Below are 14,406 nucleotides of genomic sequence, written 5' to 3'. Positions count from 1 at the left end.
GGAAAGAAGAGCCATGCCGTGACTAGCACAAAAGATGGGCCAACATGTGCGCATTTTGTCAAGTTCTCTTTTTGCACTGGTGGCTCACTAGCTTCTGAGGTTGGGTCCTCTAGAAGTAGATGCTGAGACAGAGTTTAAGGTTCAAGGGACCCTTATGAAAGGAATGGGGAGAAACCAGGATTGGGCAGAAGGAAAGGTGAACTGCAATGTAGGTTCCAAAAAGCTCCAGTCAACCCAACAGGGGACTCTGGAGGAGGAGTGCCTGTCAGAGTGTCCCACATTAGGCTGAAATGACCCTGCCTTTGTACTCCCTTGTCGTTTACTCATTAGATTCACTAAATCACCCAGAAGGGGCAATTGTGGTAGGGAGGCTCTCTGCAGCTGAGGTAGACCTTGAAGTAGCTGGCAGCCAGAGGCTGTCTGCTAACTGCACTGCCTGAAGCTGAGCAGAAAGTCTTGCCTTGAAGAGGGGATGTTGAGGGCCATTGTCCATGTCTTTCACACCAGTTTGAATCTCAAGCTCTCCTGGGCTTTGATTCCTTACTCTGCACATATCTACCATGGGAACTGTTTTCAAGGGCTCTGTTCTAGTGCCCTCTTCCCAGTGAAAAAAACAAAAACACAAGAAACCCTTGCTTTATCAGTTCAGCTAATCCCAATTACCTTTTAATAAAATTTACCTATTTTTTAAATTGCCAGCTGGTTGAAGGAAATATGTTTCCACTTTAGGAAACCTGATGTATTAAGAGAGAAGATAGTCCTATATAGTGTCATAAGTAACATCACCAAGCAGTAGAAGAGCAATATTCATGATTACATCTTCATATTCTCATGGAAAGAGTTACTCTGCAATATTGAGTCTATGATACTGAACCTGTGTGTGGCTTTGATGATTCCTCCTTTAGCTTTATGTAGTAGATGTAGTAGGTAGTCTTACCTCCTGCATGGCATCTGAAGAATACCACAGGCCTCCCAAATTGGCATTCCTGGCTGAATGTTACCATGAAATCTTCCTCGGCAGCAGTATTACATTTTAATATTAACCCAACAGTTGATCTGCAAAATACATCAGCAATTAGGTAATATCTGGCTAAGTGAATATAACTATTTTTATAGTGAAAATTGATACTTCGGTTTCTTTAAACTAAATGCTCTTATCCCTTTCATGTACTAACCTCTTTATCTGGGTCTGTGAGAGACAGTTAACATTGTGCTACCACATTTTAAGATATCTTGTTAAATTATCTATAACTAGAGGCCCAGTGCATGGATTCGTGCACCAGTGGGGTCCCTTGGCCTGGCCTGTGGGGATCAGTTGAAAGTGGCAGTCTAACATCCCCTGAGAGATGTAGTAGTGCACAAAGCGGCAGGGGAGGAGCCCAAGCCCAGGCCAGGTGCTGCGCCACTCCCACTCATCCCGGCCCTGCTGCGCCTGCTGCCACCGCTCAGTAGGCTTGCTGCCAGTCCCCTGCAGTCTCTGAGTGCCTGTCCTAGGGGGATACCGGCTCGCCCATGACCAAGAAGCGGCCGCCTGCTCACACTCAGTCAGTCCCGATGCCAGTCCCAATCCTGGTCCTGGTCTGGATGGGGGAGGGGTGTACAGGGGGAGTGTCCGTGGGCACCCATTGGTCAGTTGAACGGCGCTCCCACTGTGGGAGTGCGCTGACCACCAGGGGGCAGCTCCTGTGTTGAGCATCTGCCCCCTGGTGGTCAGTGTGCATCATAGCTACAGGTTGAATGGTCAGTCACTAAGGCTTTTATATATCCTATCTAATAAAAGAGAAACATGGTAATTGGCGTATGACCGCTACCCTTCCCATTGGCTAATCAGCAAGATATGCAAATTAACTGCCAGCCAAGATGGCGGCTGGCAGCCAGGCAGCTTGAAACTAACATGAGGCTTGCTTGCTTCAGTGACGGAGGACTGCAACCTTCCCTGCCTGCCTTGCCGGCCTCTGAGCTGGCAGTTTGAAACATAGTTACAAAAACAGAAGCTAAGCAAAACTCCAGAAACCAGCTTTCAGTGAGCCGGGATCTCAGACCTGGAGTTGATACAGTTTCGATTGTAGAACCTAAACAAACCAGATACCTGCTTTCAGGAGCGGAGGCCTAAGAGCTGGAGCCTCAGAGCTAAAGCTGGCTCAGAATAAAAAAAGAAAAAAGAAAAAAAGGAGCAGTTGGGAGCTTCAGTCCCAGCCTGAAAACAGCCCTCAGCCCCTCACCTAGACTGGCCAGGCACCCCAGTGAGGACCCCCACCCTGAAGGGTGTGTGACCAGCTGCAAACAGCCATCATCTCCTTATCCAGGCTGGCCAGGCACCCCAGTGGGGACCCCCACCCTGATCCAGGACACCCTTCAGGGCAAACCAGCCAGCCCCACCCATGCACCAGGCCTCTATTCTATATAGTAAAAGGGTAATATGCCTCCCAGCACCGGGATCAGCGGAGCCGCGAGGTCTCCCGGCACCGGGATCAGCGGCCAAACCCCCTGATCACCCTGTGGCTCTGTGTGTGACAGGGGGCGGGGCCACAACCTCCCTATCGGCCCTGCTTTGTTCCTGACAGGGGGCAGCGCCCAAACCCCCTGATCGCCCTGTGGCTCTGTGTGTGACAGGGTGCAGTGCCCCAACCCCCCCCTCCCCCCACGGGCCCTGCTCTGTGTGTGATGGGGTAGAGCCATAACCTCCCCATCGGCCCTGCCCTGGGTGTGACAGTGGCGGTGCCCCAAACCCCTGATTGGCCCTGCTCTGTGGGTGATAGAGGGTGGCGCCCCAACCCCCTGATGGGCCCTGCTCTGTGCATGACAGGGGGGAGCTCCCCAACCACCTGATTGACGCTGCTCTGTGCGTGACAGGGGGGAGCTCCCCAACCCCCTGATTGACCCTGCTCTGTGTGTGACAGGGGGAGCGCCCCAACCCCCTGATTAGCCCTGCTCTGTGTGTGACGGGGTGGCGCCGCAACCTCCCCATCGACCCTGCCTTGAGTGTGACGGGGCGGTACCCCAACCCCCCAATCGGCCCTACCGTGAGCGTGACTGAGGGTGGCATCGCAACCTCCCAATCTGCCCTGCTCTGTGCATGACAGGGGGTGGCGCCCCAATTCCCCAATCGGCCCTGCTCTGAGCCCGACCAGGGGCTGCACCTAGGGATTAGGCCTGCCCTCTGCCACCCAGGAGCAGGCCTAAGCCAGCAGGTCGTTATCTCCCGAGGGGTCCCAGACTGCCAGAGGGCACAGGCCGGGCTGAGGGACCCCCCCTCCGCCCTGAGTGCACAAATTTTTGTGCACCGGGCCTCTAGTCTACACTAATAAAAGAGAAAAATGGTAATTGGCATACGGCGATACCGTTTTCATTGGCTAATCAGGGCTATATGCAAATTAACTGCCAACTAAGATTGGCAGTTAACTGCCAACAAGATGGCGGCTAATTTGCATATGTAGGCACAATGCAGGGAGGCGAAAGGGAAAGCAGGAAGAAGCCCCCTGCCACTGACAGTGATCGGAAACACAGGGGGGAGCTAAGAGCTGGGGGGCAGGTGCCCCAGGGCCGCCTTTGCCCTGCCCCCCAGCCATGATCGGAGAATCAGGCGCCTTTGCCGCCCTGGCCAGTGATAGCAGGAAGTAGGGGTGGAGCCAGCGATGGGAGCTGGGCACGGTCGAAACTGGCAGTCCCAGGAGCTAGGGGCCCCTTGCCTGGGCCTAAAGCGAAGCCCACGATCACGGCGCCCCCCGCTGCCACTGCAGGTCCCCGCTTCCTGGGCCGGACGCCTAGGCCAGAGGTGTTAGGCCTGGGCAGGGGATGAGCCTGAAACCGTGGGGAGCTGGGGGTCCCCTGCCCAGGCCTGACACCTCTGCCGGAGGCCTCAGGCCTGGTCAAGGGGCTGATCCGGTGATTGGTGATCGGAGGGTGATGAGGGTCAACTCCTCTGGCTGAGGCATCAGGCCTGGGTGGGGGGCGGAGCTGGGGATTGGGGGGATATGAGGGTCCCCTTGCCCAGGCCTGAAGCCTGGGTCAGAGGCGTCAGGCTTGGGCAGGGGGTGGAGCAAGCGATCAGAGGGAGATGGGGGTCCCCTGCCCAGGCATGATTCCTGGGCCAGAGGCCTCAGGCCTGGGCGGGGGCCAGAGCCAGTGATCGAGGGGAGATGGGGGTCCCCTGTCCAAGCCTCACACCTCTGGCGGAGGTGTCAGGCCTGGGCAAGGGGCCGATCAGGTGATCGGAGGGTGATGGGGGTCTACGCCTCTGGCCGAGGCATCAGGCCTGGGTAAGGGGCAGAGCCAGCAATCGGAGGGGTCTGGGGGTCTTCTGCCCAGGCCTGAGGCCTCCGGCAGAGGCTTCAGGCCTGGGCTGGGGGCAGAACCAGTGATGGGGGGAAATGAGGGTCCCCTGTCCAGGCCTGACGCCTCTGTCAGAGGCGTCAGGCCTGGGCAAGGGGCTGATCCTGCGATTGGAGGTTGATGGGGGTCAACGCCTGAGGGCTCCCAGTATGTGAGAGGGGGCAGACTGGGCTGAGGGACACTCCCCCCCCCCCCCACACACACACCCAGTGCACGAATTTCGTGCACCGGGCCCCTAGTATAGATAATAAAAGGGTAATATGCTAATTAGACTGGACATTTTCCGGACATCATTCCAGACATCTTACTTGATGAAGCCGGGACCAGGGGGAAGCCAGCCCGGGTCCCAGGGCCTGCGGGCAGCCTGGGGGAAGCCAGCTAGGGTCCTGGGTCCCTGCCAGAGGCCGGAGGAGGGAAGCCCAGGTCCCGGGTGCCAGAGGGAAGTTGGTGCAGCAGCCAGAGGAAGGAAGGCCAACTCTTGCACAAATTTTCATGCATCAGGCCTCTAGTATTTAAATAATGATCTGAACATAAAATGAAAGAATCAGAGTGCATTAGTAGCAAGAAAGTAGGAGCATTTCTACTAGAGCAAATCTCTCCAGGCTGGTGTCTCAGGCAAGGAATTTTCTCTTCTTTTTCTTGACTCAAATCTTCAGGCCAGCCCTAACCCGTTTGGCTCAGTGGATAGAGTGTTGACCTGTGGACTGAGAGGTCCCAGGTTCGATTCTGGTCAAAGGCACGTACTTTGGTTGTAGGCATATCCCCAGTAGGAGGTGTGCAGGAGGCAGCTGATTGATGTTTCTCTCTCATTGATGTTTCTAACTCTCTATCCTTCTCCCTTCCTCTCTGTAAAAAATCAATAAAATATATTTTAAAAAAATCTTCAGGCCAGTCAATAGACAAATTTAAATTTGGGTTCTTTTCTCCCTTTACTTAGAACATAATTAAATTAATTAGTTCAAAATTTAGCTATAGTAGCTTTAATATTGAGTACCAAAAAAGGTAGAATACATTTTTAGATATTCTCAATTTGATATTTATAAATCATGCCAATAATTCTGTGCCAAGTTTTTTAAAATATAATTTTATTGATTTTAGAGAGGAAGGGAGAAGGAGAGAGAGAAACATCAGTGATGAGAGAGAATCATTGATTGGCTGCCTCCTACACACCCCACACTAGGGATAGAGCATGCAACCCAGGCATGTGCCCTTGACCAGAATTGAACTTGGGACATTGCAGTCTGCAGGCTGACGCTCTATCCACTGAGCCAAACCAGCCAGGGCTGTGCCAAGTTTTGAAGCTGAAGAGCTCATCTTTCTTTAAATGTCTAGGACAACATAGTGTATAGATTTTTAAAAGCGTTCAAGAAACCACCCTATACCTTTTTGTGAGTGTCCATGCGTACAGCTAGCTATGCAGTGCTCTGATTGCAAGCTAAATGATACTCATATTAATGCTCTATTAGATTCTTTCTAATGATGTAAAATCTTCTATCGGAGAGATTAGGCTTCCTTGTAATTACTGATTTTGGAAAACAAACAAACAAACAATAATCACATTTCCTGTTTGTAGGACTTTGAAAGTACAAGTCCTTCACTTTAGCTTGCTCTTATGCTGGATATTTGTCTTATGTCAGGCACTAGAGGGGAGTGTGGTGTCATACAAGTGCTGCATTCTGCAAGCCACACCCACCGTGGGATGCCCAATCACTGGGAGAGGTACAGCAAAGAGAGGCTTAAAAAAATATTTTTTCAAGATTGAAATAGGACAACTGTGGTTTCCGGAAGCCTATTGAAATCTAGTGTTTTATAAGACTTTGATCCCTTATAAGCGACAATAACATTCAAATAACGATTTTCATAGCTTTCTTGGTATTATAAAAGGATATGTGTTTACTGATTTTTTTAAAATTTTGTTTTATTGCTTAAAGTATTACAAAGAGTATTACATATGTCTCCTTTTTTCTCCCACCTTGACCTTCCCCCGGCCTCCCCTACCCCCCAGTGTCTTGTATCCATTGGTTATGCTTATATGCATTCATACCAGTTCTTCGGTTGATCTCTTACCTGCCCCCCCCGCCCCCCCTCCCCCGCCCCCATCCACCGCCCTGGCCTTCCTGCTGTAGTTTGACAGTCTGTTCGATGCTGCTCTGCCTCTGTATCTATTTTTGTTCATCAGTTTATAACAGTCTTTTTTATCCATAAATGAGTGAGATCATGTGGTATTTATCTTTCTCTGACTGGTTTATTTCACTTAGCATAATGCTCTCCAGTTCCATCCATGCTGCTGCAAATGGTAAGAATTCCTTCTTTTTTATAGCAGCGTAGTATTCCATTGTGTAGATGTACCACAGTTTTCTAATCCATTCATCTGCTGATGGGCATTTAGGCTGTTTCCAGATCTTAGCTATTGTAAATTGTGTTGCTATGAACATAGGGGTGTATATATCCTTTCTGATTGGTGTTTCTGTTTTCTTGGGATATATTCCTAGAAGTGGGATTACTGGGTCAAATGGGAGTTCCATTTTTAGTTTTTTGAGGAAACTCCATACTGTTCTCCACAGTGGCTGCACCAGTCTGCATTCCCACCAGCAGTGCACGAGGGTTCCTTTTTCTCCGCATCCTCTCCAACACTTGTTGTTTGTTGATTTGTTGATGATAGCCAGTCTGACAGGTGTGAGATGGTACTGCATTGTCCTTTTGATTTGCATCTCTCAGATGATTAGTGACTTTGAGCATGTTTTCATATATCTCTTGGCCTTTCTTCTGTCTTCTTTAGAAAAGTATCTATTTAGGTCCGTTGCCCATTTTTTTTATTGGATCGTTTATCTTCCTTTTGTTATGTTGTATGAGTTCCCTGTAAATTTTTGGGGATTAAACCTTTATCGATGATAACATTGGCAAATATGTTCTCCCACACAGTGGGCTTTCTTGTTGTTTTGTTGATGGTTTTGTTTGCTGTGCAAAAGCTTTTTATTTTGATGTAGTCCCATTTGTTTATTTTCTCTTTAGTTTCCATTGCCCTATACTGATTTTTTTTAAAGAAAGTAAAAAAATATAAAAAAGTACAAAGGAGAAAGTGAATACAACCTGAATCACAGTATATATTCTCATTGTATGAGGAAGGATTCTTTCAGACATCACATTCTTTTTCCACACATAGAAATAGGCATATAATTTTCAATACCTGGAATAATACCGTACCTGCAATTTCTGGAATAGTACCGCTACAGATGAAGTAGACATCTTTCTGTGGCAGATGACTTGATTCTTGTTAGGAAATCCTAGTGGTTATGAGAAGGGGAAGTCATAATAGTTCCTAGGTTTAGGTTTCTTCTCTACTCACTATGTGATGTTGGGCAAGTAATTTAACCCTTCTCTACGTACCTCAGTTTCTTCATATACAAAAATAGGGATAATAATATTACTTAGAGAGTTGGTGTGAGGGTTAAATCAGATCATATATTTAAATGTCTCAGACAGTACCTGAAACATAAGAAGTACTTATTATATTTTAACTACTATTCTTAACTAAATGCAAGTTTCAACTTTATGGTTTTTTTTATTTTTTTAAATATATTTTTATTAATTTCAGGGAGGAAGGGAGAGGAGAGAGAGAAACATCAATGATGAGAGACAATCATTGATTGGCTGCCTCCTGCACGGCCGAGCCCCAGAAGCTGGGCATGTGTCCTAACCTGGAATTGAACCATGACCTCCTGGGCAGGGCTAAAGGGTTTTTTAAAGAAGTATGTGTGAAATATTTTTTCAAATAAGCCTCATCATTATTTCTCAAACCCATTTTTCAATGTATTGATTTTGAGAGAAAGAGAGAGAAACATCGATTTGTTGTTCCACTTATTTATGTATTCATAGATTCTTCTATGTACCTGACAAGGGATCAAACCCACAACCTTAGCCTATTGATCAGGAGGATGCTCTAAACAATTGAGCTACCTTGTCAGGGCAAAACCATTTTTAACTAAATTATTACTGCTTCTACATCTAATACATACTTTCTCCATTGATGCTGATATTTGCATGCAGCAAATACTGTTTGTACGTATTGATCGATTTACCTGAGATTTTAACAGAAAAAAGTTAACTACCTTTTTTTTTGTGGAGGCCTGTTTAAAAAATGTTGAACGCAAGGTGCCTTTAAGTGAGACTGGTTTACATGGGCTACCTTTGTAAGACACAAGTCCAACTAGAAATCCCTGTTAATTATTAACCCCTGTGTGTTATCTAGATGCCTGACACTGCAGATTGAGACCAGAGAGTGCTTGTCTCTCACGTTAAGCCTAAACACTGACAAAAAAATGTAGTTATCAAGGGATTAAAAACCCTAAACTTTTTCTTTGATATTTAGTAAAGAGAGTGGGTATCTCCTGTTTTGGCTGGCATATGTACAGTCCAAGCAACTGGCGTAAACCTCATTTGGGATTCCTGCTTGTTTGAGCATGGCGGAGATTGGAGTTCACAGAATCCTCGTTTTGGTTATTTCTCTGACAAAGTGTCTGGAAGGCACAAAACTGCTGGCCAACTTTAAAAAATGTGCTGACGTGGAATGTGAAAGTAAGTTTTCTTTTCTGTTTTTTCCTTCTCTTCCTCTTAAACCGAGGCTCTGAAATGACATAAAATGTCATTGTAGACATAAAAGAAATCATTAATATCATTGAAAAATATTTTCAATTATAAAGCAGAGTTCAGTGAAAAAAAGAAATGCTGGAGCAAAGCATTTTGTTGTAGCTTTTATTGTAAATATACAAATGGGCAAAAATCAACCATTTATATAAATATATCAGAAAATTTGAAGATATTAATCCAGACCTCAAAAACAAACTAATGAGCATTTTTACTATTTTTTAGGATAAATATAATTTATTTACATTTAAAAAGATATCAAGCCATTTGTTGGATAGTTCTTTTTTTCTTCTCATGTTTTTAAAAAATTTATCTTTATTATTGAAAGTATTACAGATGTCCCCCTCCCCCCCCCCCCCCCATGATGGATAGTTCTTGATTTATGAAGTTCTTATGGTTTTTAGTTTATATTTACAATCAGAATTTTCTGATTTTCATGAGTTTTATAAAAATGTTATTTCAGATCATTAGGATTAATTGTCTAAACTTTATCAAACAATAATTTGTGTTCGCTTATGTAAAAATACTGAAATCAGTGTTAGAGTATATAATTTGACCTATATCCTTGAATATTAAGCATCCTCCATCTTCTACAAAGATAAATTAATTTTAGTTTATTGTTTAAGAGCCCAATTTATTCTTTGTTATTAGCATTCTGGTGCAAAATAAATTCCAGACATTAAAATGGTGATGTAGTTAAAAAAAAAAAAAGGAATTCCATCCCAATATCATAATTGCTTTTCTATCTCTCCAGTATGTGAGAATTATTTCTGATTTGTAATATATAAATTAAAAATGGGAAATATTATTGGTGTAAACAGATATTTTATAAGTAAATTTGTTTATGAATAAACATTTTCCTTAACCATTTGGATATGTACTTTAATATATGGAGAAGGTTTACTAGATGATATTTTATAATAGTAATAATCTTTCTTTCCCTTTTTACAACCTCAGTTTCCTTTGGGGGCAGACACAGAACCTGGAATTGGAACATTCAAATTCATAGTAATTTATAGTGTTATTTTAACTTTAATTGCATAGCTTAATTAAAATTTTTTACATGTTAGTATACTTATAATAGTTAATTTGGTAATATACATTATGTGTAAAATCTAGTATATATGATTATGATCATTCAGTTATTGAGGGCATATTATGTGCTGGGTCTGGTTGGGGGGTTGTATCTAAGAGGAATAAAATTAAATATAAGGTAAGTTTCTTAAGGTCCAGGAATTTTCATTCTACTGAATAGTGACAAGAAAGTAAATACTAATACCATATAAGGATAGTAAGTAATATTGAAGTTCAGAGAAGGGCAGAGTAAGCTAGGTAGGTTAAGGATGTGTCATAGAGGAAGTAGATATGAGTTCATTGTGAAGAAAAACTGAAAGGTTTCTAGGCTTAGGAAATAGAGGAAAGAGAAGCTCGGGATATGGGAGGTGGTTGTTACAGTGAAAGAACCTCGCTGCAAATCTCGTTCCACCATTTATCACCTGTGAGGCCAATTCTCTGATTCTTAAGTTTCATTTATTATACCTCATAGGTCTGTTTTGTGGATTTAACAAAATAAATATTTTAAAGAACTCATCAAAATGCCTTGAATATATAGGTACCAAGAAAAACACTATCTTTCCTTTCCCTATTCACTGGAGAAAGATGATGACACATTCCAGGGACAATGGACACCTTAGACTGACTGTAAAGGAGTAAGAGAAAGTCATTTTACATAAGGAAGGAAGACCAGGTTGTGGACAGCCTTTGATACTGAGCCAAAGAGTTTTGAATTGATTCTTTGTGCAGTAGGAAGTCTATAGGTTTTGAGGCCATAAATGGTAAGAAGAAATTAGCATTTGAAAATACCCAGGATGGACTGGAGGAGGGCAAGATGGGAGGGAGAAATAACATTTTAATTTAAATTGTGTTTTTCTTTACTTGTCTATATAGCTCTAATAAGCAGAGTTTTAGCCATGAGAGATTACAGAGGACCTGACTGCCTATACCTGAACTTCACCAAGGGAGAAGAAATATCTGTTTATGTTAAACTTGCAGGAGAAAGGGAAGATTTGTGGGCAGGAAGTGTAAGTATCTAATCTTAAAAATTGAATGAAGAATAAATGGCCAGCTTACACAAGGATGCCTGCCTTTCATCTCTAAAGGAAATATATATATACTAGAAGCCCGGTGCACAAAGATTTGTGCACTGGCGGGTGGGGGGGGGGTCCCTCAACTCAACCTGTGCCCTCTCACAGTCTGGGAACCCTCGGGAGATAACCACCTGCTGGATTAGGCCTGCTCCCCTGGTGGCAGATGGCACACCCAATCCTGTGGTGTCTGCCCCATCTCCCCTGGTCGCAGATGGCAGGCCCGGATCCCGCACTGGGTCTGCGGCTGCTCAGATCGTGCTGCTGCCCACCGCGCCCGCCCCACCTGCAGTATGCAAATTAGCCACCATCTTTGTTGGTGGTTAATTTGCCTATCACGCTGATTAGCCAATGGGAGGTGTAGCAAAGGTATGGTCAATTACCATGTTTGTCTAATATTAGATAGGAGATATATATATATATTCCTTAACAGATTTAACATTTAAAAACATTTTTTATTTATTGATTTTAGAGAGAGGAAAGGAGAGAGAGAGACAAACAGACAGACAGACATTGACTTGCTGTTCCTCTTATTTGTGCATTCACTGGCTGCCTCTTGTATATGCCCTGTCTGGGGACCTAACCTGCAACCTTGGCATATTGAGAGGATGCTCCAACCAACTGAGCTACCCAGCCAGGGCCAAACTCATAACATACTTAGGCAAACAAAAAATGGTCAAGTCTAGTGTTTGTTTCAAAATTTTTCTATAAAGTAGCTTTTGGGAAGGCAGTCTGGTTGGGATAGAAGTCTTAAGAGTGTCTTGAAATTACTTTTACATAGCATGTATTATTTTTGAACATAGATTACATATTTTTTTCGGAGAGACTTTACAGGTGCCGATGGAGATTATGGGATGACTAGGCAACCCCGGCCATCCCTTGGTGCTGCAAATGGCCAAGCTTAAGAGAGAAGTTTTAGTTAATGAGATTAAAAGGCATGTCTTTCGGAGCAAATAAAGGACTGAGCTGTTATTGAAAAGGTCCTCATATAGCCTAGGGAAGACTTTTCATGGAAAAAAAGAACTGGGAGAGCCTTCTATATGGCCCAGAGTCCTGTTACACTGAAATTCCTAGAAGCCAGACTCATCTCTCTCATATATGACAGAAAAATTAATGATTAATATTTTCACTTGAAAATAGTTTTGCATCTTTGATTATATCTTTATGCTTTATAATGAAAGGATGCTATGATAGGCAATTTTACTCCCAAGTTAAACAAGGATGATGAACCTGATACATACATCGTGTCCATATTGTATATGCATCAGCTCTCTCCTTGTGTGGCTTCTGTGATCACTACTTGAAGGAGCAAATTATATTTGGATCTGTCCTGCTTTTTAGCATCAGGGGCTATATAACTGAAACTCTGAATGTCACCAGCCAGAATTGTTTGCCTGGCCTCTGCAACTGCCAATTTTCCTTACTACTACGGTCCCTTAAACATGTCAGTCTGTGTTTTGTAAGTATTGGAGGCACCCAATGCAGCTATAAGAAAAATTACAGCCCTGAGCAGTTTGGCTCAGTGGATAGAGCGTTGGCCTGGGGACTGAAGGGTCCCAGGTTCGATTCCGGTCAAGGGCATGTGCCTTGGTTGCAGGCACATCCCCAGGAGGGGGTGTGCAGGAGGCAGCTGATCGATGTTTCAAACTCTCTATCCCTTGCCCTTCCTCTCTGTAAAAAATCAATAAAATATATATTAAAAAAAAAGAAAAATTACATAGTAGGTATCATAACAGGAAAAGCAAACATTCTTTCTTTGTTTACTGTGTGTGGCCATGCTGGTTCTGCACAAGAGCAGTGTGTAATGTGTGGAGCCAGGGTGAAGTTTCAAGCACACTTAGTTCTGTGCATGATGTGTTTAGCTCAGGCAGTAACTGTTTAAGGAACCACACTGTAGAGTTCACTCACAGGCTGTCAGTTTCCAAACAGTTGCAGCAACTGCCAAGTGGAAGAATCACAATTGACATATAATGGTGCTGGATCAAAAGACCAAAAGAAAGATGGTCTTTCAGAGAAGCATCCGTCAGACGGTCATACCTCAGAGGGAAGGTAGAGGAGGGTGGGGGGAAGGGGGAGAGATCAACCAAAGGATTTGTATGCATGCAAATAAGCCTAACCAATGGACACAGACACCAGGGGGGTGAGGGGGGTAATGGGGAGATAAGGACACATATGTAATACCTTAATCAATAAAGAAGAAAATAAGGCAGGGGGGAGAAGAACATACAAAAAAAAAAAGAAAAAAAAAAAGGAAGACAATCTTTAAACCTTGATGGGAATAGGAAATGGGCTGAGAATGGTTGTGTGAAGACTTCACTCTCCAGGGACATCCTACATGCACTAAAACTGGATTAAGAGGATCTCTGTTACCAGGGTGGCCCCAGAAAAGTTAAACAGAACCAAATCCTCCCTGGAGGTCTCATAGATTTTTACCATCTTGATGAAACTCTCTTGGCCCTTCAGAGTTTAAACCTTTTACCTGATTTTGACATCCTGAAAATGAGGAATATGTCACAGCTCTATCTAGGTTGGCTACTGCCACCATTCCCTGGCCGATGGATATCCCCAGTTTGCTAGTGTAAGTGTGTGGTCCACCTGGGCAGGGAAGGTCACCAGGGAACACAAAAAGGAAGAAAAGGAGTACATGAAAGGTTTTCCCTCTGAAGTTTGAAAAAAAAAGGCATTTTACAGCCTGGCTTTTTGTTCCCTCCAATTAATGCTGTTTCTTTTGAATAACAAAAGGGATATTATTTCACTCACTTTCTTTTAGATGGCAAATGAAAGCCAATTAATATTTGTGATTTAAAATAGCCAAGGACATGGGCAAAATTAGGTTTAATAGTTATTACTGCTATGAGCATTTTTCTTTGCTAATCTTTTTTCTTAATTTTGATAGAAAGGAAAGGACTTTGGATATTTCCCCAGAGATGCAGTCCAGATTGAAGAGGTGTTTATACCTGAGGAAATTCAAATACCAACCAAAGTGAGTAAATTTATTATGCTTATTAATTGAATTTAAAATTTCTTGGCTAAAATAGTTTTCTGAAGTGTTCCTTGGTTATATATTTTATATAGTAAATACATAAAATAGTTGGTCTGAGAATTCATTTTAGGAATAGTTTGATTGTGTGAATAAAATTAGGTGACACAAAGTTATGACAAGCAAATCTTTGCTTTCTGAAAAATTAACAGACAAAGTTGCAGAGTGTAGCGGTTAAGAGCATGGATTCTGGAGGTGGACTGAGTTCAAAGCCTGACTCAGCCACTTAGTTACTTTGCCATCTTG

General features: G+C 43.8%; 1 protein-coding gene across 1 annotated transcript in view; it reads left to right on the top strand.

Annotated features, from left to right (window-relative positions):
- Positions 1-8,078: 8,078 nt before the first annotated feature.
- Positions 8,079-14,406, top strand: part of MIA2 (MIA SH3 domain ER export factor 2) — a 120,762-nt gene continuing 114,434 nt past the window's right edge. Inside the window, 3 exon segments of the mRNA XM_081096407.1 lie at positions 8,079-8,907; positions 10,924-11,057; positions 14,017-14,103. Of these exon segments, the coding sequence (XP_080952533.1) occupies positions 8,793-8,907; positions 10,924-11,057; positions 14,017-14,103 (336 nt within the window). The 5' untranslated portion in view covers positions 8,079-8,792.

The sequence above is a fragment of the Myotis nattereri genome, assembly GCF_964212035.1.
Source record: "Myotis nattereri genome assembly, chromosome: 1".
NCBI lineage: Eukaryota > Metazoa > Chordata > Mammalia > Chiroptera > Vespertilionidae > Myotis > Myotis nattereri.
The sequence above is the reverse complement of the archived record's forward strand: the minus strand, read 5'-3'. Positions and strand labels throughout refer to the sequence as shown.